We start from the raw sequence: 23,976 nt of genomic DNA, 5'->3' as shown, positions 1-23,976 counted from the left end.
TATACTCACCTGCCAATCTGACTCCCTTCCAGCGGTGTTGGCACTCACTACATTGGGACTGCGATGTGGTGGAATGCCAAGTGATGCCCGGCACCCATTCAGCGCTGGCGTCACTGTCTCCATCTTTGGACAAACTGAACATGAAGAGGAAGTCCGGGATGAGCTGCAGCTCTGTCTTCCTCTTCATGTTCAGTTTGTCCGAAGGTGGAGACAGTGACGCCAGCGCTGATTGTGTGCCGGGCACCACGTGTCACAACACCGCATCACAGTAGACAAACCCCTATACGTGTATATTACAGCCATAAACCACACAGAGAGTAGAGATATATCATGGCACAGGTGGAATGTGTTTTATGTAGTTTATCAAAATCCTGCTTCAAGTTATTTGGTTTTAAACAGAAAAAAGAAATTGAAAACTCAGGCTAGGGGAAGATCTGTTGTTATTGTACAGAAATTCACACTTGGCCTCACTGTACAATTAATGTTGTCAATCATAAAAGGGAAGTTTGGCCAGAAAGACTGGACCTGGTCTTGGAGGGACCATGAGACATTCAGCGGCACAGAAGGGAGAGAAGATTCATCCGATAAGATCTCAGGGATCTAGGAAGCCAACAGCATCATTACCCTCCACTTTCTCTTACAGGCCCAGCATAAGATTTTTCTTCAAGTGATTTTCTATCTTGTCAGCACATTCTACGTACGCTGTCATTTGGCTTTATAGTTACAGATCTGGGCTGGTAACGGTCAGCGTCTCCTAATACCAGGGGGTAGGTGGATCCTCCAGGTTGTAAGTGTTAGGAATCTGGGTTCAATAATGCCTATGCGGGAATCCAGATTCACACATTTGTCTCCAGAGCCTAAGTCCTTTTTCCCAGCTTCTGAGCATGCCCATGGGACGAGCTCCCATTGGAGTTCAGGAGTCAGGTGCTCAGGTCCTGCTCCTGATTTCATTGGCTTAGCTCAGAGCTCTGGAGATTTCCGGCAGGTCCCGTACGCTATAAAAAGTGCGCATGGCCGTTATGCCATGCGCTAGTATTTTTATACTGCAGCTGTGTGTTTGGTGACGGATGCTTGGATTGGTGACTGACTAATTAAGAAACCCCTTCCCTCGGTTATTACGTCTGTGTGAGTGAGTGGTATTCTGTCAGCACCTGCGCTAGTGCCAGCGCACAAGCTCCATCTTTCCAGCAGCTTAGCGTCCTGCATCGCGCTTGCGATATTTGCGGTTGCAGCCTGTCCAGGCGTGCGCAGTTGCAACGCCAAGCACACGTGTACATGGTAAGTCCGCTCGGTTGTAGTGACTGTATTTAACTACTCCGGTTTCCGGCTACCGCACGTGTGCCGCTGAGATCATGTGCTGTTAACAGGCTCAGCGATACTTTTGGTATTATTTTTCCCTGCAGCTCTGTGTCATTTAACAGAGCTTGCCTTTTTGCACCTGGGTGAGTTAGAACCCTGTGCATATTACCGCTTTAGTGCTCCGCCTCTCTCAGCAGCGGTTCTGTCATCCACCGCATGGTGGACCCTGAGTGGCGAAGGCACTTTAATTTTTTTTTTTTTAGTGCCTTCTGCCACTCCTAACAGTAAGTCATTAGAACAGTTTTGGGTGGAGGAGAATGCTGTGGTCTAGAGGCAAAATGGTGATCACACGATTGTGATATGTCCAGACTACACCACCGATAAAGCAGCCACTGCCGGTGACTAAGAGGAATCTGCGACTTCTCTGCATTCAGTGGTTACTACTCACCTGGGCAGTCATATGTGGGAATCTCCTCTTTACACCACTCATCATCTCTCACATATGTCTCTGTAGTATTAATATGGGTCAGATCTTCACCCTGAAACAAATATTGTAAAAGTCACAGACAGATGGAGAAGTCCCATCTATGATCAGCTCTAATCCTGCCATCTCCACCGTTCTCATTACACAAGTATAAAACATATAATACTGGGGGATAAAACAAGACTGAGCACAAGACCTTCACAGCCGTCTACACATCATAGGGGAGATCTCCTGACACCTTCTCTCCTCCTACCTGATGATCCTGAGGAACACTGGGATCTTCTTGGTTACAGTCCTGTGGAAGAAGAGGATGGGGACATCTCTCTGGTGTTGTCCTCTTACTGGATAGATCTGGAGGAAACACATACAGGGACTGAATTCATTCTCTACATACAGATAATTATAGGCCGTGTGTATTTAGTCCTGTCTATTACCTGGTGATGTGAGGGGCTGGGGAACCTCCATTATGACGTTCTTGTACAGATCTCTGTGTCCTTCTAAATACTCCCACTCCTCCATGGAGAAATAGACAGCGACATCCTGACACCTTATAGGAACCTGACACATACAATGATACTGTCATCCCCCGATCCCTTCATAGTGTTACTGTATAATGTCCCAGCATTCCCAGCAGTGTCACCTCTCCAGTCAGCAGCTCCATCATCTTGTAGATGAGGTCTAGGATCTTCTGGTCATTGATGTCCTCATGGATCAGGGGGTGAGGTGGAGACCCCGTGATTGGGCTCAGGGGTCTTCCCCATCCCTCAGACACAGGGTCCTGACAGCGATCACTACAGGTCTTCTTCACCACTGTGTAATCCTGGTTATGGAGAGACACATTAATAAACCTCACTACAGACATTTCCAGAGTCCTCACCTCTCCAGTTCTGTCCATCTGTTATTCCCATAGATAAGAATGATGTAATGTGACGTCATCAAAATCTCTCACCTCTCCAGTGAGATGGAAGAGGATCTCTAGGGTGAGGTGTAACATCCTCTCCGCCATCTTGTCTCTGTCCATATCCATCCTTGATGGGTAAATCAGGAAAATTCTCTTCTGTAGAAGATCTTCACTGAGAGGATCCGATATTGTAGAGACCTGAATGAGAAGATGAGACAATGTTTCCAGGCTTCTTCTTGTGGGAATCGGCTGCGATATCCCCTGTGCAATATATAGTATTTCTAGTATTAATGTGCTCAGTAATGGGGGGAATCTCCACATACCTCCACCCGCAGAGCCGCACTCCACATATATGGCTGCTCTGTGCACAGGACCTGTGATGAGGTCACAGGAGGGGAGGAGTCAGGGGTCACATGATCTCCGGAGTGCAGACCTCCATGGAGCCTTCTCCTCAGTCAGTGACATTCCCGCCATTATTCGCCCCTCACTACTGGCACAATTACCCCGCGCCGCCTTCTCTACACAGTGTTATGTGTGGAATGTAACGTGTGATTTCTCTGGAGGGAAATAGACCTCACACACAGGGTCGGTTTTAGGCAAAGTTTAATATGGGGCCCAAATGCTGACATATTGCACATCACACAGGAGCATTTCGGTTGTAGTTACATGCGCTGAGTTCAGGCCGCTAAACAAGCGTGATCGACAATATTGAAATCGTTCCACACTTGTTTCCCGGCCTCTTTCCACCGGCTGAGGAATAATGATGGGAACAGAACAATCACTATTAGATCAATCTGTCCCCATACAGTATCATGTTATCAGCAGCACATCTACAGTTTACACCGGCGATGTGCTGCCGAGAACAATGATTTTTCTTCCAGCATAAACAATCCAATCACTTGATGAATATGCAGCATTTTGCTTGTTTAGTATAATACACCCCATAGTCCGCCATACTTTATAATGTGCACCACAGTCCTCCATAATGTAAAATGCACACCCCATAGTCCTCTATATAATATAATGTGCCCCATAGTCCTCTATATAGTATAATACACTCCCTATAGTCATCCCAATAGTATAATACACCATAATACTGCCATCTGCCACCATTGCACTCTAACCAGCGTGTCTATCTATTCTCCCTACAGGTACGTCACCCAGCTTTCCATACAGACTTCTTACCTCTGCTTATAATATTCACTTGGTATGTCTTTCAACTAACCCCCTGCTTTACCCCAGTGTCATCCACAACCTGAGTCCTCCATACATCTGTGACCTCGTCTCCCGGTACTTTCCTGCACGAAACCTCCGATTCTCACAAGATCTCCTTCTCTACTCCCCTCTTATCTCCTCTTCCCACAATCGCATACAAGATTTCTCCCGCGCATTCCCCCTACTCTAGAACTCTCTACCACAACATTTCAGACTCTCACCTACCATGGAAACCTTCAAAAAGAACCTGAAGACCGACCTCTTCCGACAAGCCTACAACCTGCAGTGATCCTCCGTCTACTGAACCGCCGCACAACCAGCTCTACCCTCACTGTATCCTCACCCATCCCCTTGTAGATTGTGAGCCCTCGCGGGCAGGGTCCTCTCTCATCCTGGACCAGTCATGACTTGTATTGTATAAGATTACTGTACTTGTATGTATTATAAATAAAAATAAAAATAAATAAAAATACCTTTGACAAGTGTCTGCATTTTAAATATCAAGAAATCAGCATAATAATTCAATAGCAGACAGAAAATAAATGGACGATAAGGACAATCACAAACTACCTAAAGAGAAAACTGCAGATTTTTATGGAATAAATTCATGGACTTCAGTGCGCTGCTTGACAAATTCACGAACTCAGGTTATGAGAAAAGATTAACTGTTTTATTTCCCAACGCGTTTCAAAGTGTATACCACTTCTTCCTCAGGGGATGACATATATAATGGCGGGCAGAGGCTCAATCCACTGCTGGGTGGATTGCTGACTGCTGGAGCCTCTGCCCGCCATTTCATTAGGTAATTTATGCTTCCTCTCTTATTACTATGCTTCTTAGGCATCATATATCTGTCTAACCATGGTGAATGGTCACCTGCTACCTGATAATGATCTGTGTATCTAGCTGTTTACTTGATGGATGGAGCTGGTATAAAGAGATATATATCTACATATATACTGTTTGGCGGTCTATTCCTAATTGCCATACATTGCCATGCACTATATGCACGCTGTGATAATTTAGTAACTTTATGTATGCTTTGTTACTGCATAGGTTCTGGTTGTACAGCAATCCTTTTTTATCCATGCGGTGTGCGGTTTCGCACTTTATCGCCCACTCCCCCCCATTTGTATCTGGATGTGTCTTAATTAAAATAAAAACTTTTTTGACTTTACTCTGGACTTATAGTCGCTTTTTTGGAGCTCTGCTCAGTTTTCTCTTTTGTATGTATTATGTATACCCCTCCTCACATGGAATAAATGGCGCTATAATAATAATAAATAATAATACACTCCTCATAGTGCTCCATATAGTATAACGCACCACTATAATAATAATAATCTTTATTTTTATATAGCGCTAACATATTCCACAGCGCTTTACAGTTTGCACACATCATCATCACTGTCCCCAATGGGGCTCACAATCTAAATTTCCTATCAGTATGTCTTTGGAATGTGGGAGGAAAACGGAGAACCCAGAGGAAACCCACGCAAACACGAGGAGAACATACAAACTCCTTGCAGATGTTGTCCTTGGTGGGATTCAAACCCAGGACTCCAGCGCTGCAAGGCTGCAGTGCTATCCACTGAGACACCGTGCTGCCCAATGGATGACACCATAGTCATCCATGCATTTCAATTCACTTCCCATAGTATAATGCACCCCATAGTTCTTCATATAGCATAATGTATTCCCCCATAGTCCTCGATACAGTATAATGCAGCCCACATATAGTATAATGCAGCCACCCCATAGAGTATAATGCAGCCACCCCACAGAGTATAACGTAACCCCCATAGAATATAATGCAGCCCCCCTCATAGAGTATGATGTAACCACCAATCATAGAATATAATACATATAATACAGCCCCCCATAGAATATAATGTAGCCCCGAATAGAATAGAATACAGCCCACCTCCCCATAGAATATAATGTAGCACCATCAAATCCTCCCTCATAAAATCTAATACAGCCCCCCATAGAATATAATGTAGCCCCCCATAGAATATAATTTTCAGGAACACTGCACTGCACTTGCTCACTGAGCCAGTGCGCGTGTCCTGAGTAAAACAAACTGTGCTCTAAGATATCTCTGGAGCGGGCAGCAGCAGTGAAGATGCGTGCTTCAGACCAGCAGGACCTGAAGCACGTGACTGCTATGGGTGTGGCCTAAACTCCACAGAGCTCTGAACCTGACTGCTGAGGAGCTGCTCTCTGTGGTCGGGAGGAGGGAAGTTAGGGCAGTCTGTGAAGGGAAGGGGAAGTGTGTGGACGTGAGAAGGGGAGCTGGAGGATGAGCAGAGTTAAGGCTCACTCCTAGCTGGAGCGCATGGTCCGTATTCCGGTCTCCGAGTTTGTAGGGACACTCACGGTCCTGCAGCAGAAACCAGAGGAAGCAGCAGCTGTAAATGCTCTGTTCCTAACTAAGGCTCGGAGGCCCCAGCAGCAATGTGTGTGAGCCAAAAGTAAAAGTGTTATGAATGGGTCACCGAGGAGGAAAAAATCTAAACATGCTAAGTGTCATGATCTCAGTGCGGGTTTGACTCGCACACGTGGGGTTAATGTCTGGAACCAGTGCTGATGACTGGCATTTCTGGGGTTAAAGGTTGTGATCCCAGTGCAGGCTTACCTGCACACCTGGGGCTATGATTGTGGCCTCTCCCTGGTTCTGGGGAGGCTTCTTATAGCCTCAGGACGCTCCCATCCCCGTCAGTTATACTCTTGCCCTTGGCATAGTGTGGTGACCCCTGAGTGTGTTTTTGCTGTGTTCTGGTTGCTTGATTCTCTGTGTAAGACTCGGTCTGTTCTCTGGATATCGCTTTGGATTCTGCTTGGTACCTTCTATGTCTGTTTGGTTTTGACTGCTGCTTGGCCCTGACTATCCGCTCTGTCTCATCCTTGGTACGTTACTGCTATCTCTGTGTATGACCTCCGTTTTGCCTGACTCTGAGTAATTCTGTATAGTGTCTTTCCATCTCACTAAGCAGGATGCTAAGCCCCGCCCCTTGCAGTCACATGACCGTAGGTCCCGTGTCTGCTTGCTAAACTTCAGCATCCACAGGTCCTCTGCATCGGTACTTTCTGGCTGTACCTGACCCCGGTACCCGTACAGTGTGGGTGAGTCCCTGCTCAGCGGAGGCTGCACGCCGGCGCTGACAGGATCCTGACACTCAGGACACGCGCACTGCCTCAGTGAGCAAGTACAGTGCGGTGTTGCTGACATTATAACTGACCATTAATTTTTTTGGTTTTTTTCCTTTCTCTGCTGAGAAATATGGATCCCATACAATCTCTTGCTGAGCAAATGAAAAGTCTGAGTCAGATGTTTCAGGGTCTATCTCTGGAGCAGCAAGCTCTGGCTCATTCTCAGCAGCAGGTTTCTGAGACAGTGTGGGGGGCTTTAGCTGCTGGGTCTCTGGGGGCTGGGGTGAGTGATGTTGTTTTGGTGTCCCCAGAACCACCTGTTAAACTGCCTGATTTTTTTTCTGGGAACAACAAGGAGTTCAGGGTCTTCATGGAGGGGTGCAAACTCTTCTTTAGTTTGAGGCCACGTTCCTCTGGGGACGAAAGTCAGAAGGTAGGGGTCATTATGTCTCTGTTAAGAGGGTCCCCACAAGCTTGGGCTTTTTCCCTTCCTCTCACTGCCCCTGAGAGAGTGTCTGTGAATGCGTTTTTTGAGGCCCTCGGGCACATATATGATGAGCCAGACCGAGTGCGATTGGCAGAGGACATGGTGATGAGTGTCTGTCAGGGGAAACACTCGGCTGAGTGTTTTTGTACTGAATTCCGCCGCTGGCCGCAGCGATCTCTTGGGACGACGACGCACTCCGAGGACTCTTTCGCAGAGGCTTGCCCGAGCGGTTACAGGATGCCTTGGCATTACATCCCCCACCTAACTCACTCGAGGACGCCATGACCCAGGCCGTCCGAATGGACCGCAGGCAGTGGGCCAGGGGGGTGATGCAGGCGGAGACTCCATTGTTCCCTAGTGGAAAAGAGACTGTTTCTGTAACCATGGACATAGGGGCTCTCTCCCTGAAGGAAAAAGAGAGACAACGCCGGAGAGAAAAGCAGTTATGCTTCTACTGTGGTAAAACGGGACATTGGAAAAGGGAGTGTCCTGATTGTCCATCCTCAACCCGGTCGATGGGAAACGACTAGGTCTGGGTAGTCAGCGGGGAGACTACTCAGACCCTCAGGTACCCTTTTCCTCATTTTCTAAGGTGTTGCTTCATGTGGAACTTTTAGTGGACGATTGTTGTTTTCCCTCTACAGCTTTCGTGGACTGCGGATCATCCATCAATCTCATTGACTCCCAATTGGTCACACGCTGTAAGATAGGGACAGTTAGACTTAAGGTTCCAATCAAAGTGGTGGCCATTGACTCCTCCCCCCTCACTAAAGAGGGAATTCTCTTTATGTCTGACTTGTTTTCACTCAAAGTGGGCGCTACCCATGTGGAAAAATTAAGTTGTTTGGTTCTGGACAATCTACCAGCAGGATTGGTGTTGGGCATGCCCTGGTTACAACGCCATAACCCAGTCATTAACTGGAAAACGGGGGAGATTGTTCAGTGGGGGTTTAATGATTCGATGTTATGTGATAAGTCTGCACTGCTGGTTGAACCTGTTAAATCTGTATCTGTGTCATCTGTCGAGCTGGAAGGTATTCCGGAGTACCTGAAAGAATTCGAAGATGTGTTCTCTGAAAGCGAGGCCGAGACGTTGCTGCCACATAGACCCTTTGACTGCGCTATCGAGTTAGTCCCGGGGGCTAAATTGCCTAAAGCCTGTCTGTTTAATTTATATGGCCCTGATCGCTTGGCCATGAAAGATTACATTGCTGAGAGTCTTCGCAAAGGACACACACGTCCCTCAGTCTCACCTGTGGCGGCAGGGTTTTTTTTTGTTAAGAAAAAAGATGGTGGTTTACGTCCCTGCCTCGATTTTCGTGAGCTGAACAAGATTACTGTACGAAATACGTACCCCCTTCCGTTGATTCCCGATTTGTATAATAATAATAATAATAATCTTTATTTATATAGCGCCAACATATTCCGCAGCGCTTTACAGTTTAACAGTTCAAAACACAAGTCATAAGTAACAACGCTAACAATACAATAATTAAAGCAAAATAAGACGAAATAAGACGACCCTACTCGTGAGAGCTTACAATCTACAATGAGGTGAGGGAGATACAGAGTACAGGTGTGTATTTACAATGGTGTATTTACAATGAAGGTCCAGCCATCTTGCGGGAGTGAAGGATGGATGGAGATAGTGAATGGGCTACACACGCACACTTACACAGAGAATGACTTTGATTAGTGAATGTGATAGGCCGCTCTGAACAGGTGTGTTTTGAGGGAGCGCCTAAAACTATGCAAATTGTGGATAGTCCTGATTTCTTGGGGTAGAGCATTCCAGAGGATAGGAGCAGCACGGGAGAAGTCTTGGAGTCGGGAGTGGGAGGTACGGATTAGTGCAGAGGTTAGTCGAAAGTCGTTTGCAGAGCGCAGCGATCGGTTAGGCCGATAGACAGAAATGAGAGAAGAGATGTAAGGGGGTGCCGCACTGTGGAGAGCTTTGTGGGTGAGAACAAGTTCTTTGAATTGGATCCTATAATGAATGGGCAGCCAATGTAAGGACTGGCGAAGAGCGGACGCGTCCGAGTACCAATTACCCAGATGGACGATCCTGGCCGCTGCATTAAGTATGGACTGGAGAGGGGATAGTCGAGTGACGGGGAGGCCAATTAATAGAGCGTTGCAGTAATCCAGGCGAGAGTGGATCAATGCAACAGTGAGGGTTTTTGTTGTTTCCATAGTGAGAAAAGGGCGGATTCAAGAGATGTTCTTTAGGTGTAAGCGGCAAGAGCGGGCAAGGGATTGTATATGGGATGTGAAGGAGAGATTGGTGTCAAACATAACACCCAGACAGCGCGCCTGCTGCCGGGGTGTTATTGTGGTACCACCCACGGAGAGGGAAATGTCAGATTTAGGGAGGGTAGTAGACGGCGGGAGCAGAAGAAGTTCAGTTTTGGAGAGGTTGAGTTTCAGATAGAGAGCGGACATGATATTGGAGACTGCGGACAGACAGCCACTGGCGTTCTGTAGTACAGCGGGGGTAAGGTCGGGGGAAGATGTGTATAGTTGTGTGTCATCAGCATAAAGATGGTACTGAAAGCCAAATCTGCTGATGGTCTGTCCAATTGGGGCCGTGTAGAGAGAGAAAAGAAGGGGGCCAAGGACTGAGCCCTGAGGTACCCCGACAGCAAGAGGAAGAGGAGATGATGTGGAGCCAGAGAACAAAACACTGAAGGAGCGGTCAGAGAGATAGGAAGAGAACCAGGAGAGTGCAGTGTCCTTAATGCCTAGTGACTGGAGCCTAGAGAGTAGGAGATGGTGGTCAACAGTATCGAAAGCTGCAGATAGGTCAAGAAGAATGAGCAGAGAGTGGTCACCGTTACGTTTTGCTGTCAGAAGGTCATTGGTCACTTTGATGAGTGCAGTTTCAGTCGAATGTAGGGGGCGGAAGCCAGACTGTGAAGGGTCTAGAAGGGAGTGAATGGAGAGGTAACGGGTAAGGCGGGAGTAAACTAGGCGTTCCAAAAGTTTAGAGATGAAGGGGAGATTGGAGACTGGTCTGTAGTTATTTGTGCAGGATGGGTCGAGAGCAGGTTTCTTTAGTAATGGAGTAACGATGGCGTGTTTGAAGGAGGATGGGAAAATGCCCGAGGAGAGGGAGAGATTAAAGATTGTCGTTAGGTGGGTTGTGACGACTGGAGAGAGAGACTGGAGGAGATGTGAGGGAATGGGGTCGGTAGTGCATGTAGTCGGACGAGAAGAAGAGAGGAGTCTGGAGACTTCTTCTGTGATGGGATCAAATGTGGAGAGTGAGCCAGGGGAGATGCAGGAAGGGATGGGAGTCACAGCACTTGGTGGTTGGGAGCAGATTTCTTGACGGATATTATCTATTTTTTCTGTAAAGTGGGAGGCCAGGTCATCAGCACAAATGTCTGTGATAGGGGCTTGTGCTTTTGGCCTGAGGAGGGAGTGAAAAGTGTCAAAAAGTTTCTTGGGGTTGTTGGTTAGTGAGGAGATCAGGGTGGTGAAGTAGGTCTGTTTGGCAAGGTGAAGGGCAGCGTTATAGGTTCTTAACATAAATTTGAAGTGGATGAAGTCTTCTGGTGTGCGGGTTTTTCTCCATAGGCGTTCAGCACTCCTGGAGCATCGCTGGAGAAGTTGAGTTTGCGATGTGAGCCAGGGCTGTTTTACTCTGTGTTTGGAGGTTCTGAGGGTGAGGGGAGCTACTTGGTCAAGGGTGCTTCTAAGAATGTCATTGTAGTGATGAACAGCCAGATTAGGACAGGAAAGAGAGGAGATTGGGGACAGAGATGAGTGTAGGGAATCTGAAAGTGTCTGAGGGTTAATAGCTTGTAGATTTCTGACTGTGTGGTAGGTAGGAATGAGCTGGGGTGGGCGAGGATTTGTGAGCGTGAAGGAGAGAATATTGTGGTCAGAGAGTGGAAGCGGTGAGTTGTTTAGGTGGGAGATTGAACAGAGCCGGCAGAAGACCAGATCAAGGGTGTTACCGTCCTTATGTGTCTCAGAGGTTGAAAGCTGTGAGAGGCCTAGAGAGGTGGTTAGTGATAGAAGCTGGGATGCAGATGTGGAATTAGGGCTGTTAATGGGGATGTTGAAGTCTCCCAGGATGAGGGTTGGTAGTTCTGAGGACATGAAGTGTGGCAGCCAGGCTGAAAAGTGGTCAAGGAAGTGGGTGGGTGAGCCTGGGGGCCGGTATATGACCGCTACCCTGAGGGAGAGGGGACGGAAGAGTCTGATGGTGTGGACCTCAAAAGAAGGGAATAAGAGTGATGGGACTGGGGGAATGACCTGGAAAGTGCATTGTGGGGACAGGAGTATGCCAACTCCACCACCAGGTCTGTTTGTGGGTCTCGGGGAGTGAGAGAATTGTAAGCCACCGTAGGAAATGGCAGCAGGAGAGACAGTGTCAGAATCCTGAATCCAGGTTTCAGTGAGGGCCAACAGATTAAGAGAGTTGTTCAGAAAGTAGTTGTGTAGGAAAGGAAGCTTGTTACAAGCAGACCGTGGATTCCAGAGGGCACAATTAAAAGATTGAGATGAGGGAGTGCAAGTAATGTTAATCAGATTATTGTGGTTTCGATATGAGGTAGGGTAAGGGTTGAGGTTGGGGGATGGTGGACCAGGGTTGGGGGAGATGTCCCCTGAAATCAGTAGGAGAAGGAAGATAAAGAGCCAATAGTTGTTGGAATTGTAAGTAGTTTTTTTCTGCGATGTGTTTGGGCAAGATGGGCTGAGGTTTCTCAGGAAGGTGAGGAGTGTGTGGGAGCTGTACATGGGAGAAGGAAGTATAGAGGGGCTGATGTGTATGAGTCGTGATGGAGGGGGGATAGGGTGATGAATGTGGATGGCAAGGGAACACAGGAGGATAAAAATAAAGCACATGGTTAAAGGGGAAGGCAAAGTGTGGGTTACCTGACTCCTGCCCTGACTAACTGCCATGTATAACTGCCATTTTGCTGGATGCTTATCTTCTGTGATGCTTTGCTTATGGGATGCTTGCGTGCTGTACCCCACACTGCGTGCTTCCCCTTAGCAACTACTACATATATAGGCCACACTACAGGGTCAGGAGAGAGGGATTGTGGGAGCTGGTTGGGTATAATTTGGCAGCTGGGGCCAGCACACCAGGGGATGGTTAGATGATCAAAGGCACTGTGTAACCAACTTTCAGGGGCAAAATGGTTCTCCAAACTGGATCTTCGGGGGGCATATAATTTGATAAGGGTCCGGGAGGGGGATGAATGGAAAACCGTGTTCCTCACGACCGAGGGACTGTTTGAAAATTTAGTCATGCCATTTGGTCTTACCAATGCCCGAGACATATTTCAGAATTTCATCAACGTGGTATTCTCGGATCTCATTGGTCGTTTTGTTGTCATTTACTTAGACGGTATTCTGATATACTCACATGACAGTCAATCTCATCTGAATCATGTACGAACCGTTCTCCAAAGACTGAGGGAAAATCATCTGTATGCCAAATTGGAGAAATGTGTTTTTTGTTCAAGAATTGTCTTTTTTGGGATTGTGTCCTGTGAGGGTTTTCGCATGGACCCCAAGAAGGTGCAGGCCATTGCGGATTGGGTGCAACCCCGAGACCTTAAGGGTCTTCAGCGCTTCTTGGGGTTCGCCAATTATTACCGCAAATTTATTCGGGGGTTTCCACAGGTGGTCAAACCACTCACAGATCTTACTTGTAAAGGTGCGGATGTGAGAAACTGGTCCTCACTCGCAAAAGAGGCCTTTAAGACCCTGAAAAGAAGCTTTATGTCTGCTCCTGTGTTAGTACAGCCAGATCCGTCCAAACCATTCGTCGTGTAAGTGGACGCCTCTGAGGTGGGGGTGAGGGCGGTGCTGTCCCAAGGGCCTGCCACTCTAACCAACCTCAGGCCATGTGCTTTCTTTTCGAAGAAGTTCTCTCCTGCGGAAAGAAATTACGACGTAGGCAATAGAGAGCTTCTTGCGGTCAAATTGGCGTTTGAAGAATGGAGGCACTTTTTGGAGGGGGCCAGTCACCCGGTTACGGTGATCACGGATCACAAAAATTTGTCATACATTGAGTCCGTTAAAAGACTAACGCCCAGACAGGCCCGTTGGTCACTTTTTTTTTCCCGTTTTCAGTTTACGATTACATTTCGTCCAGGGTCTAAGAATGTCAAGGCTGATGCCTTATCGCGCAGTTTTCAGCCGGTGTCACCCCCTGAGCCACCGTCCTCCATTCTTCACCCTGGGGTTGTGATAGCAGAGGTCTCATCTGAATTGGAACGGGAGATTCAGGGGGCCCAGTCGCGGGCCCCGGTGGCCAAGCCGGATGGGAAGTTGTTTGTCCCAGATCAACTTCGACTGAAACTCTTGCAGGAGTTCCATGAATCCAAGCTGAGTGCTCACCCTGGTATTTCAGCCACACGTCTGGCGGTGGCTAGGATCTTTTGGTGACCTACCCTTGGTTCGGACATAAAAAAATTCATTGCTGGTTGTGGGGTCTGCACTCGTTCTAAAAGCTCTCATAGCCAGCTGGCAGGGGAGATGATGCCCTTGGCACTGCCCGAAAGACCAAAGACTCACTTATCCATGGATTTTGCTACCAATCACCCTCCATCTAAGGGTATTACAGTGGTATAGGTAGTGGTGGACAGGTTTTCTAAGCAGGCTCATTTTGTACCCCTGTCCGCACTACCGTCAGCTGAGACGTTGTCCAGGTTGTTTGTGCAGCATGTGATCCGGTTGCATGGGGTACCCCTGAATGTGGTGTCTGATCGTGGTGTGCAGTTTGTAGCTAAGTTTTGGCGTGCTTTCTGCAAAAAATTAGGGATGTCTCAGTCCTTTTCATCTGCATACCATCCTGAGAGCAATGGTCAGATGGAGCGCACTAACCAGTCCCTAGAACAGATCCTCAGGTGTCTAACCTCTGCTAGACAGAATGACTGGTGCGATGCACTGCTTTGGCTGAATTTGCCTTCAATAGTCGGGCGAGTCAATCCACGGGTATGACTCCTTTTTTGATCAATTATGGGTTCAGTCCTCATTTTGGTGAGTTTTCTCGTCTGGACTCGGGGTGTCCCGGGGCTGAGGGCTCTGTTCAGCGATTACAGAATACGTGGGCAGAAGTTCAGCGGAGTATATCTAGATCTTAGGGCAGGTATAAGTTTTCGCAGACAGGATATGAACACTAGGGCCCACGTTTCAGGTTGGAGACAAGGTTTGGCTCTCCACTCGAAACATTAAGTTGAAGGTTCCTTCAGCCAAGTTGGGGTCCAAATTCATTGGCCCATACAAGATTGTGGAAAAAATCAATCCAGTGGCGTATACGCTGTGCCTTCCAACCTCTTTCAAGATCTCTAACGTCTTCCACAAATCTCTACTGAAACCTTTTGAAGCAGTCCGTGGAGACTCCAAGTCTGCTGCTTCTCCTGTTTTGGTCGAGGGGCAGGTGGAGTATGAGGTTGGTCATATCGTAGATTCCAGGTTGGTACGGCGGTCGGCACAGTACCTGGTTCATTGGAAGGGGTATGGACCGGAAGACAGGTCCTGGGTACCGGCCCGGTTGATGCATGCTGATCGCCTAGTGCGGGCTTTCCATGCTAAGTACATGGGCAAGCCTGGGGGTCCAGAGGCCCCTCGTTGAGAGGGGGGTACTGTCATGATCTCAGTGCGGGTTTGACTCGCACACGTGGGGTTAATGTCTGGAACCAGTGCTGATGACTGGCATTTCTGGGGTTAAAGGTTGTGATCCCGGTGCAGGCTTATCTGCACACCTGGGGCTATGATTTTGGCCTCTCCCTGGTTCTGGGAGAGGCTTCTTATAGCCTCAGGATGCTCCCATCCTTCTCAGTTATATTCTTGCCCTTGGCATAGTGTGGTGACCCCTGAGTGTGTTTTTGCTGTGTTCTGGTTGCTTGATAATCTGTGTATGACTTGATCTGTTCTCTGGATATTGCTTTGGATTCTGCTTGGTACCTTCTATGTCTGTTTGGTTTTGACTGCTGCTTGGCCCTGACTATCCGCTCTGTCTCATCCTTGGTACGTTACGGCTATCTCTGTGTATGAACCCCGTTTTGCCTGACTCTGAGTAATTCTGTATAGTGTCTTTCCATCTCACTAAGCAGGATGCTAAGCCCCGCCCCCTTGCAGTCACATGACCGTAGGTCCCGTGTCTGCTTGCTAAACTTCAGCATCCACAGGTCCTGTGCATCGGTACTTTCTGGCTGTACCTGACCCCGGTACCCCTATAGTGCGGGTGAGTCCCTGCTCAGCGGAGGCTGCATGCCGGCGCTGACAGGATCCTGACACTCAGGACACGCGCACTGGCTCAGTGAGCAAGTACAGTGCGGTGTTCCTGACTCTAAGCCCAGAAAAACCAGAGAGGTTGGTAACTATGCAGATTGCAGATCCCTGATCTTACCACACAACTAGCAGCAGCCGTGGAGCGTGCCTACGATGAACCTAGACGCCTCGTCACAGCCGGAGGACTAAAGAAGCCTTAAGCAAGAAAAGGGAAAACTAACTGCCCCAGAGCAGAACCCAAAGGAATAGACAGCCCCCACACATGTATTGATGGTGAAACAAGATGAAAGCACAAACACAGGTAGGAAAATAGGCTGAACAAATGATGGGGCCCAAACTAACTAGAAAGGAGAGGAAAGGAAAGACACTGTCTGCAATCTGCAAAAAACCCTACAAAAATAATGTCCAACACTTCTGATAGCAAAAATAACCCTGAAGTCACTAGACTTCTCCCACTCTATCAGCACTCTGAAATATTCTGAGACAGAGCAAAAAGATGCCAAATAAGGGACAAAAAGCAAATTGGCAAACACAGATAAATAAGAGTGGAAATACAGCACAGCCCAAGCCGGGGCTGGCTGACCACAAAAAACTGAATAGACCAACAAAATCAAGTGTGAACATTAACAGAGAAACTTAGCTTGAGCTGACTGGAACAGAGCTGAGAACCAAGACCTGACAAACATCCAATCTGAGACTCCTGAAGTCCAATCGTCATCCTCATTCTCAGATGGCAGATCTCCACCAATCAAATCAGCCTCACTACCTCCTGTTACCACCAGAGGGAGTCTGGAAGGAGAACTCACAACTGGTGAACCAGAGAATGAACTCACAACAGAAAAGGCTACGGCTGCCTGCCATACGAGAAAGTTCCAAGAGAGAGTCAACAGGGGGAACTTCAGTGAACTCAGTACTGCGACTAACTCAGATAAGCGCTAGAACGGAGGCCACACTACCTATCTGCAGAGAGAGAATTCCTAATTTGCTTCCAGGTTGACCAACTCCTTCTCCATTTGTACTCTGGGTCCTGGACGGCACTTACCAAGTACAGGTAAAGGAACTGCACGACTGTGTCTGACATCTTTCTCCTGCGCCTGGTGCAGGGCTCTGCTACATCCTGCACTGCACACCATCTACCAACTCTTTCATCTGCCCTGCGACTACGGCCCTACCTGTGCAGGGCTTCTACATCTTAGCTGCACCACAACATCTGTCTCAGAGAAGCGACACTGCAACGCTGGTCAATCTGATCAGAAACCACAGGTGGCGTCACCTATCATTCACCTATAAACGTTATTCACCCCTTTGCATGGACGCCCAGGGCCACGGACTGGGTCACCACCACCATGACACATCCCTCTGAGACACCGGCCCGGTACCGATTAACCCCACTGCCCTGGCTGGCGACCCACACTCCATGTCAGATTCATCTTGGACTGGGGAATTCGCGATTTGACTTGATAACCCAGGCATGGTATGTGAGAAAGAACTACATGGACTAATGTGAAGTGTGGCCTGCTGCATCATTCACTTTTGGTGGGGGTGAAGGACACAAGGAAAGGGGTTCTTCCTGACCAGAAGCCTGCACTAACGACTCAGTGCTTGCATTTTTTGAAACTTCAGAAGAGGAGGGCATATTAGCTGGAGTCTGTTTCGGCAATGTAAGTCAAAACCAGTTCCTGATGCTCCGGCTTTAAAAGCGGTTAACCTACTCCCAGAAAAGGTAGCCTTCCAGGCCTTCCGGAGCCAGACCATGACGCAGGCTCAACACCTCCTGTCTTAGCTGCTATTGTGCTTTTGCCACTACCACCAGATGCACCACCACCATCAGTACCAGCTGGCCTCCCCACACCCACGTCCACGGCCTCTTCCACCATTCTTCCAAATTTTGGAGAAAATGTACCCAAAATAACATCAGATATATGGTACTGAATCAGAAGTGTATAGCTGTATACAGTCAAAGGATAATTGTAAATCTCTGTATATATTTCATGAGTCACACAGAGACGCTCACAGGCTCAGTATGGATTAGACAAGAATATAAAAAGTAGAAAAAGGGTACAGTATCATCAGATAGCAGGTATATATAGTATAGTTTAAACATTCTAAATCTCTGTATATATTTCAGGAGGCAGACACAGACGCTCTCAGGCTCAGTATGGATTACAACACAATATAAAAAGCCGTAAAACGGTAATGGATCTGAAGCGCACAGCTGTATACAGTGTAGGGGGTCATTGTCAATCTCAGTATTTATTTCCACAGTCAGAAACAGACTCTCACTTGGTCAGTTTGGATTAGACCAGAATATAAAAAGCAGTAAATGGGTAATGTATCACACGCGTAGAGCTGTATGCAGTGTTGGGGTAATTTTTAAATGTACATATAAATTGCAGGAGTAACCCACAGACTCTCACACGCTCAGGAAGGATCACACCACAATATAAAAAGAAGATCCGCAAGAAATAATCACACATGTGGGCCAATGTTCCAGGTGTCAATGATACACATAGAGTGGTGGGTGGAGGAGGACTTTCTGGCACAAAGGGTACAGTATCACCAGATACCAGGTATATATAGCATAGTTTAAACATTAAAAATGTACATCTATATCAGGAGTAGTGTTGAGTCACCCCGCTAGTGTTCGAGTTCGGTTCATCGAACAGGAGGCAAGTTTGTCGAACGTTCGACGAACACTGTCGAACCCAATTGAAAACAATGGCAGGCAAATACAAACACATACAAAACACCTTAAAAGGTGTCCCAAAGCAGACAAAATGCTCAGAAGACACAAATAACATATGAAAAAGGGCAACTACATATAGAAAAGAGGTGGAGGAGTAAAAGGAGGAAGAGACACAGATATAGGCATGTCATGCCCTTATAAAGTCAAGAAAGGCTGGAATAAAAATCTAAAATACAAAAAAAATTCTAAAATTCTAAAATTGAAGACGATCATATACTGTCGGACTTCCCACCATAAATTATGCCAACTGCCGATCGGGCGGCGTTATTCCCATGACCCTCCGAACAGCGTCCATGAAGGCAAAGTGTTTGGTTTACGGGGGCAGTATGGTTGCAAAGCTGAACCTTAAAGGAATGTCCAGAAGGGCACCACCACAAGGAATGTCCAGAAGGGCACCACCACAAGGAGTGGAGCCTGCGGCTTAATTGGACTCCACACAGGCAACCTCAACCATGCCAGCCACGGAAAGGATGGACAGATTGCAAGCTTTCTCGATTCTGTGGGTAGTGGTGTATGGCCGTTTTTAGTTGTGCTAGCGATTTGTCAGCTTAATTCCGTTAATGAACGAGACTCTGGCATGCCCCCGTGGTCCGCGTCCAGCTTACTAGAGGGACACGCGAGGCTCTGGCACGCGAGATCGAGCAATAACAGGTGTGTCATGAACTTACATGTCCGGGGCTGCACGCATGCTACACTGAAAGGACCAGCGTGTGTCGCTAACAGGTGCGGATAACCCGCTGAACCCCGTTAGTGATGGGGATCTGGGATTCCAATTCTTCCCCGTGAACGAGGATTTCCCAGTAAGTGCAGGTCAACCGGAATTCCGGAATTAGGCCTAACCGTCATTCCAGAAAGAATGTGCAAAAATTAAGTGTCCAAACCACAGGTGCTGTAGCTTGCTTAACAGCTGGGCTCCTATGCTGAGTAGCACACAGTTCTTACATAAATAGGCGGCATAGCTTGGTTCACGGGTGGGCAACTCTGCTGAGTAGCAGACAGTGCTTACATAAACAGGCGGCATAGCTAGGTTCACGGGTGGGCTCCTCTGCTGAGCAGTACACACAGGTACTAGGCCCAAAGTGTTAAATGGAGTTAAAAAATGGTTCTTACATAAACAGGTGGCACAGCTTGGTTCACGGGTGGGCTCCTCTGCTGAGTAGCAGACACAGTTACTAGGCCCAAAGTATTAACTGGGCTAAATGCAGTCAAAAACTGGTTCTTTCATAAACAGGCGGCATAGCTAGGTTCACGGGTGGGCTCCTCTGCTGAGTAGCAGACAGTGCTACAAGGCCCAAAAGGATTTTCTGGACAAGATGCGGTAAAAAATTATTAGAAACACACACGGTGTAGCTCCCTGACAGGTGTACTACACAGTTGGCTATCAGACACCGCTACTATGCCATGAAACTGTCTATTAACATTGAAAACCATTATTAATGTGGAAATAAAGTTACGCTTTTGATGAACGAACCGTTCTCGAACGGAACCTCGAACAGCCGAATTTTAAGTAAAGTGTTCGAGCTCGAAGAACGGCTCGAACATCGCCCAAAACAGCTCGAATTTGAACTTGGCGAACAGTTCGACTCGAACACCGCTCATCTCTAATCAGGAGTCAGACTCACACGGTCTCAGGCCCAGTATGGATTCAACAAGATTGTAGAAACTTGAGAAAGGGTACAGTATCACTGGATAACAGGTATATATAGCATAGTTTAAACATTAAAAATCTCTGTGTATATTTCCGGAGTCCGACAAAGACACTCACAGCCTCAGTATGGATTAGACAAGAATCTAAAAAGTAGAAAAAGGGTAATGTATTCGAAGCGACACCAGTATACACTGTTGGGGCATTTTTAAATCTTCATATATATTTCAGTCTCAGTAAGACAGTCCAGACTCTCCTCAAGAGGAAACGAGATGAATACAAGTACAGACAGAAAGTCAAGTGATTGAGGGTCGTAATTCCAAAATTTCTGCAATTACTTTGTCTGTGGAGACAGCGAAAACAGTTCTTTGTGAAGAAAGGGTTGCTGTATCGCAGTACCGTGGATCCCATCACCGTTACTTATCTCCATCAAATTGTGATCACAGGGAGAGATGTAGACATGGTCCTCACTTCCTATCATCTGTCACTTTGTAGTGCAAAAGACAGAAGCCACAGGCCGTAGGCGATTCTATTGGATTGGCATAAGAGGACACATTTAAAATTGTGGGCAGGAATGTCACACGTCTGTGAGTAGGAAAACTGTGAAAGCTGATGATAAACCACCACTACATCTCATTGTGAGTCGACATCCATAACAAATGGAAGCCATTGATCATCTGAAGATAGAGCCCAGCAGGACAGGGCATAGCTTCGTCTTAACCATCATCTATCAGTTCACCAAATTTGTAGTGGCAGTCCCAGTGAAGGATTTAACAGCCCAGACTACACAGCGGTGGAGCAGGGAGAGGTAAGTATTGCAAGTGCTGGGGCCCTGAGCAAGCAGGAGGGGCCCACTTGTGGGCGGCAGTACTGGCACAGGGCCCCTCATAGTATGCCGGTGTGTCTGACGGCAGGTGTGCACCCCCACCATCAGAGACACTTGATTGTACTATGAGGGACTCTGTGCCAGTGCCGTCGCCCAAGAGTGGGCCCACCCACCTGTCCAGGGCAACGGCACTCCCACGGGTGCATGCGCCAGGTGGTGACCCCGGCCCTGGGGGGGGAGGCAGCCCAGTTAGGGAGGTGGAAAAAATGGCATTTGTTGATGTTGGACATTCAGCAGCTGCAAATGGAGGAATTGGAGAAGTCCGAGGAAGAGGAGGACAAAAGCGAGCCATTTTTCTGGCAACCTATGTGTCAGCAGGGGAAGGTGGGACAAAATCCTTTGAAACCCCGTGGCTTGGATCTCACACAGGGAGGACGTGCCTTGCAGCAGCTCCCGCTTCCAGCCATAAAATTAGCCTATTTTGACCCGGACGAAAGTGGAAAAATCAATCTCAGAGCGTCCCGGGCTTGGAGAAGAAGGTGAGGGGCGGTGGAGAGAAGAGAGGGGCTGCTGCTCTCCGCTGGGACACCGGAGCGCAGAGCGGCCTCGTGGAGAGTGCTGCGGCGCCAACGAGAGAAGGGCGCCATCTTTACATCCCCCTGCGGCGCGGATAAGGCCTGGAAACCGGACCACAGGAGGCCCTCGACAGAGGCGTGAGACCGCGGAATAAGGAGCGGTCTCGCCCGTCGGAGCAGAAGGCGGTGAGAGGCGGCCGTGGCGCGGGGAGCTCCCGGTGAGCTGTCTGTGGGGCCTGCGGGGGATACTACTGCTACTGGCGGTGGAAGGGAGCGTTGGCTCTGTGTCCGAGGGGCCGGGTTGTTGACGGCCCCCTGTCTCGCTGGGACGTTTACCTGGGACTGGGACGCTCTTGGATCGGGGGATATCGCTCTCCCCTCATGGGGGTGCTGCTGTCTGCAGATCTTTGAGCCACCGGTGAGGAGGACATTGTATCATTTCTGAAGCGCCGCGGGGGGGAGTTGGCGTTGCCCTGTCCCTACCGACTCCTGCAGATCTCCACGGATGTTTTCATACAATGGGGAAAAAAAGTATTTTGTCAGTCAGCAATAGTGCAAGTTCCACCACTTAAAAAGATGAGAAGCGTCTGTAATTTACATCATAGGTAGACCTCAACTATGGGAGACAAACTGAGAAAAAAAAATCCAGAAAATCACATTGTCTGTTTTTTTTTTCATTTTATTTGCATATTATGGTGGAAAATAAGTATTTGGTCAGAAACAAAATTTCATCTCAATACTTTGTGATATATCCTTTGTTGGCAATGACAGAGGTCAAACGTTTTCTGTAAGTCTTCACAAGGTTGCCACACACTGTTGTTGGTATGTTGGCCCATTCCTCCATGCAGATCTCCTCTAGAGCAGTGATGTTTTTGGCTTTTCGCTTGGCAACACGGACTTTCAACTCCCTCCAAAGGTTTTCTATAGGGTTGAGATCTGGAGACTGGCTAGGCCACTCCAGGACCTTGAAATGCTTCTTACGAAGCCACTCCTTCGTTGCCCTGGCGGTGTGCTTTGGATCATTATCATGTTGAAAGACCCAGCCACGTTTCATCTTCAATGCCCTTGCTGATGGAAGGAGGTTTGCACTCAAAATCTCACGATACATGGCCCCATTCATTCTTTCATGTACCCGGATCAGTCGTCCTGGCCCCTTTGCAGAGAAACAGCCCCAAAGCATGATGTTTCCACCACCATGCTTTACAGTAGGTATGGTGTTTGATGGATGCAACTCAGTATTCTTTTTCCTCCAAACACGACAAGTTGTGTTTCTACCAAACAGTTCCAGTTTGGTTTCATCAGACCATAGGACATTCTCCCAAAACTCCTCTGGATCATCCAAATGCTCTCTAGCAAACTTCAGACGGGCCCGGACATGTACAGGCTTAAGCAGTGGGACACGTCTGGCACTGCAGGATCTGAGTCCATGGTGGCGTAGTGTGTTACTTATGGTAGGCCTTGTTACATTGGTCCCAGCTCTCTGCAGTTCATTCACTAGGTCCCCCCGCATGGTTCTGGGATTTTTGCTCACCGTTCTTGTGATCATTCTGACCCCACAGGGTGGGATTTTGCGTGGAGCACCAGATCGAGGGAGATTATCAGTGGTCTTGTATGTCTTCCATTTTCTAATTATTGCTCCCACAGTTGATTTCTTCACTCCAAGCTGGTTGGCTATTGCAGATTCAGTCTTCCCAGCCTGGTGCAGGGCTACAATTTTGTTTCTGGTGTCCTTTGACAGCTCTTTGGTCTTCACCATAGTGGAGTTTGGAGTCAGACTGTTTGAGGGTGTGCACAGGTGTTTTTTTATACTGATAACAAGTTTAAACAGGTGCCATTACTACAGGTAATGAGTGGAGGAAAGAGGAGACTCTTAAAGAAGAAGTTACAGGTCTGTGAGAGCCAGAAATCTTGATTGCTTGTTTCTGACCAAATACTTATTTTCCACCATAATATGCAAATAAAATGAAAAAAAAACAGACAATGTGATTTTCTAGATTTTTTTTTCTCAGTTTGTCTCCCATAGTTGAGGTCTACCTATGATGTAAATTACAGACGCCTCTCATCTTTTTAAGTGGTGGAACTTGCACTATTGCTGACTGACTAAATACTTTTTTTCCCCACTGTATATTAGCTCCTCACCCTCCAAGCTACATGGGGTTATTTACATATAGAAAAATGCACTACTAGACTTTTCTTGACGAACGAGTGGTGAATTAAGGGCACGCTTCAATTAAGCAGAATGGTCAAAACTAACAAAGAGCGTGCAAAACCGTTGGCTGCAGAGGCGTATCGAGGCAAGCAGGGTGAAATGGATAAATTTTTGAAAAATAAATCTGCATCGACTAGGCCTAATGCTAAAAGGCTCCCTACAGAGGTTGTGGAAGAG

General features: G+C 47.7%; 1 protein-coding gene across 1 annotated transcript in view; it reads right to left on the bottom strand.

Moving 5' to 3' along the window:
* LOC141079253 (uncharacterized) overlaps positions 1 to 2,984 on the bottom strand; it is a 97,190-nt gene extending 94,206 nt beyond the window's left edge. Inside the window, 4 exon segments of the mRNA XM_073565295.1 lie at positions 2,037 to 2,134; positions 2,218 to 2,341; positions 2,424 to 2,603; positions 2,733 to 2,984. Coding sequence (XP_073421396.1) covers positions 2,037 to 2,134; positions 2,218 to 2,341; positions 2,424 to 2,603; positions 2,733 to 2,810 — 480 coding nt within the window. The 5' untranslated portion in view covers positions 2,811 to 2,984.
* Positions 2,985 to 23,976: the final 20,992 nt, after the last annotated feature.

Source organism: Dendrobates tinctorius, unplaced genomic scaffold (assembly GCF_039654945.1).
Source record: "Dendrobates tinctorius isolate UK_male_01 unplaced genomic scaffold, ASM3965494v1 ptg000641l, whole genome shotgun sequence".
NCBI lineage: Eukaryota > Metazoa > Chordata > Amphibia > Anura > Dendrobatidae > Dendrobates > Dendrobates tinctorius.
This window is presented reverse-complemented; position numbering and strand designations above follow the sequence as displayed.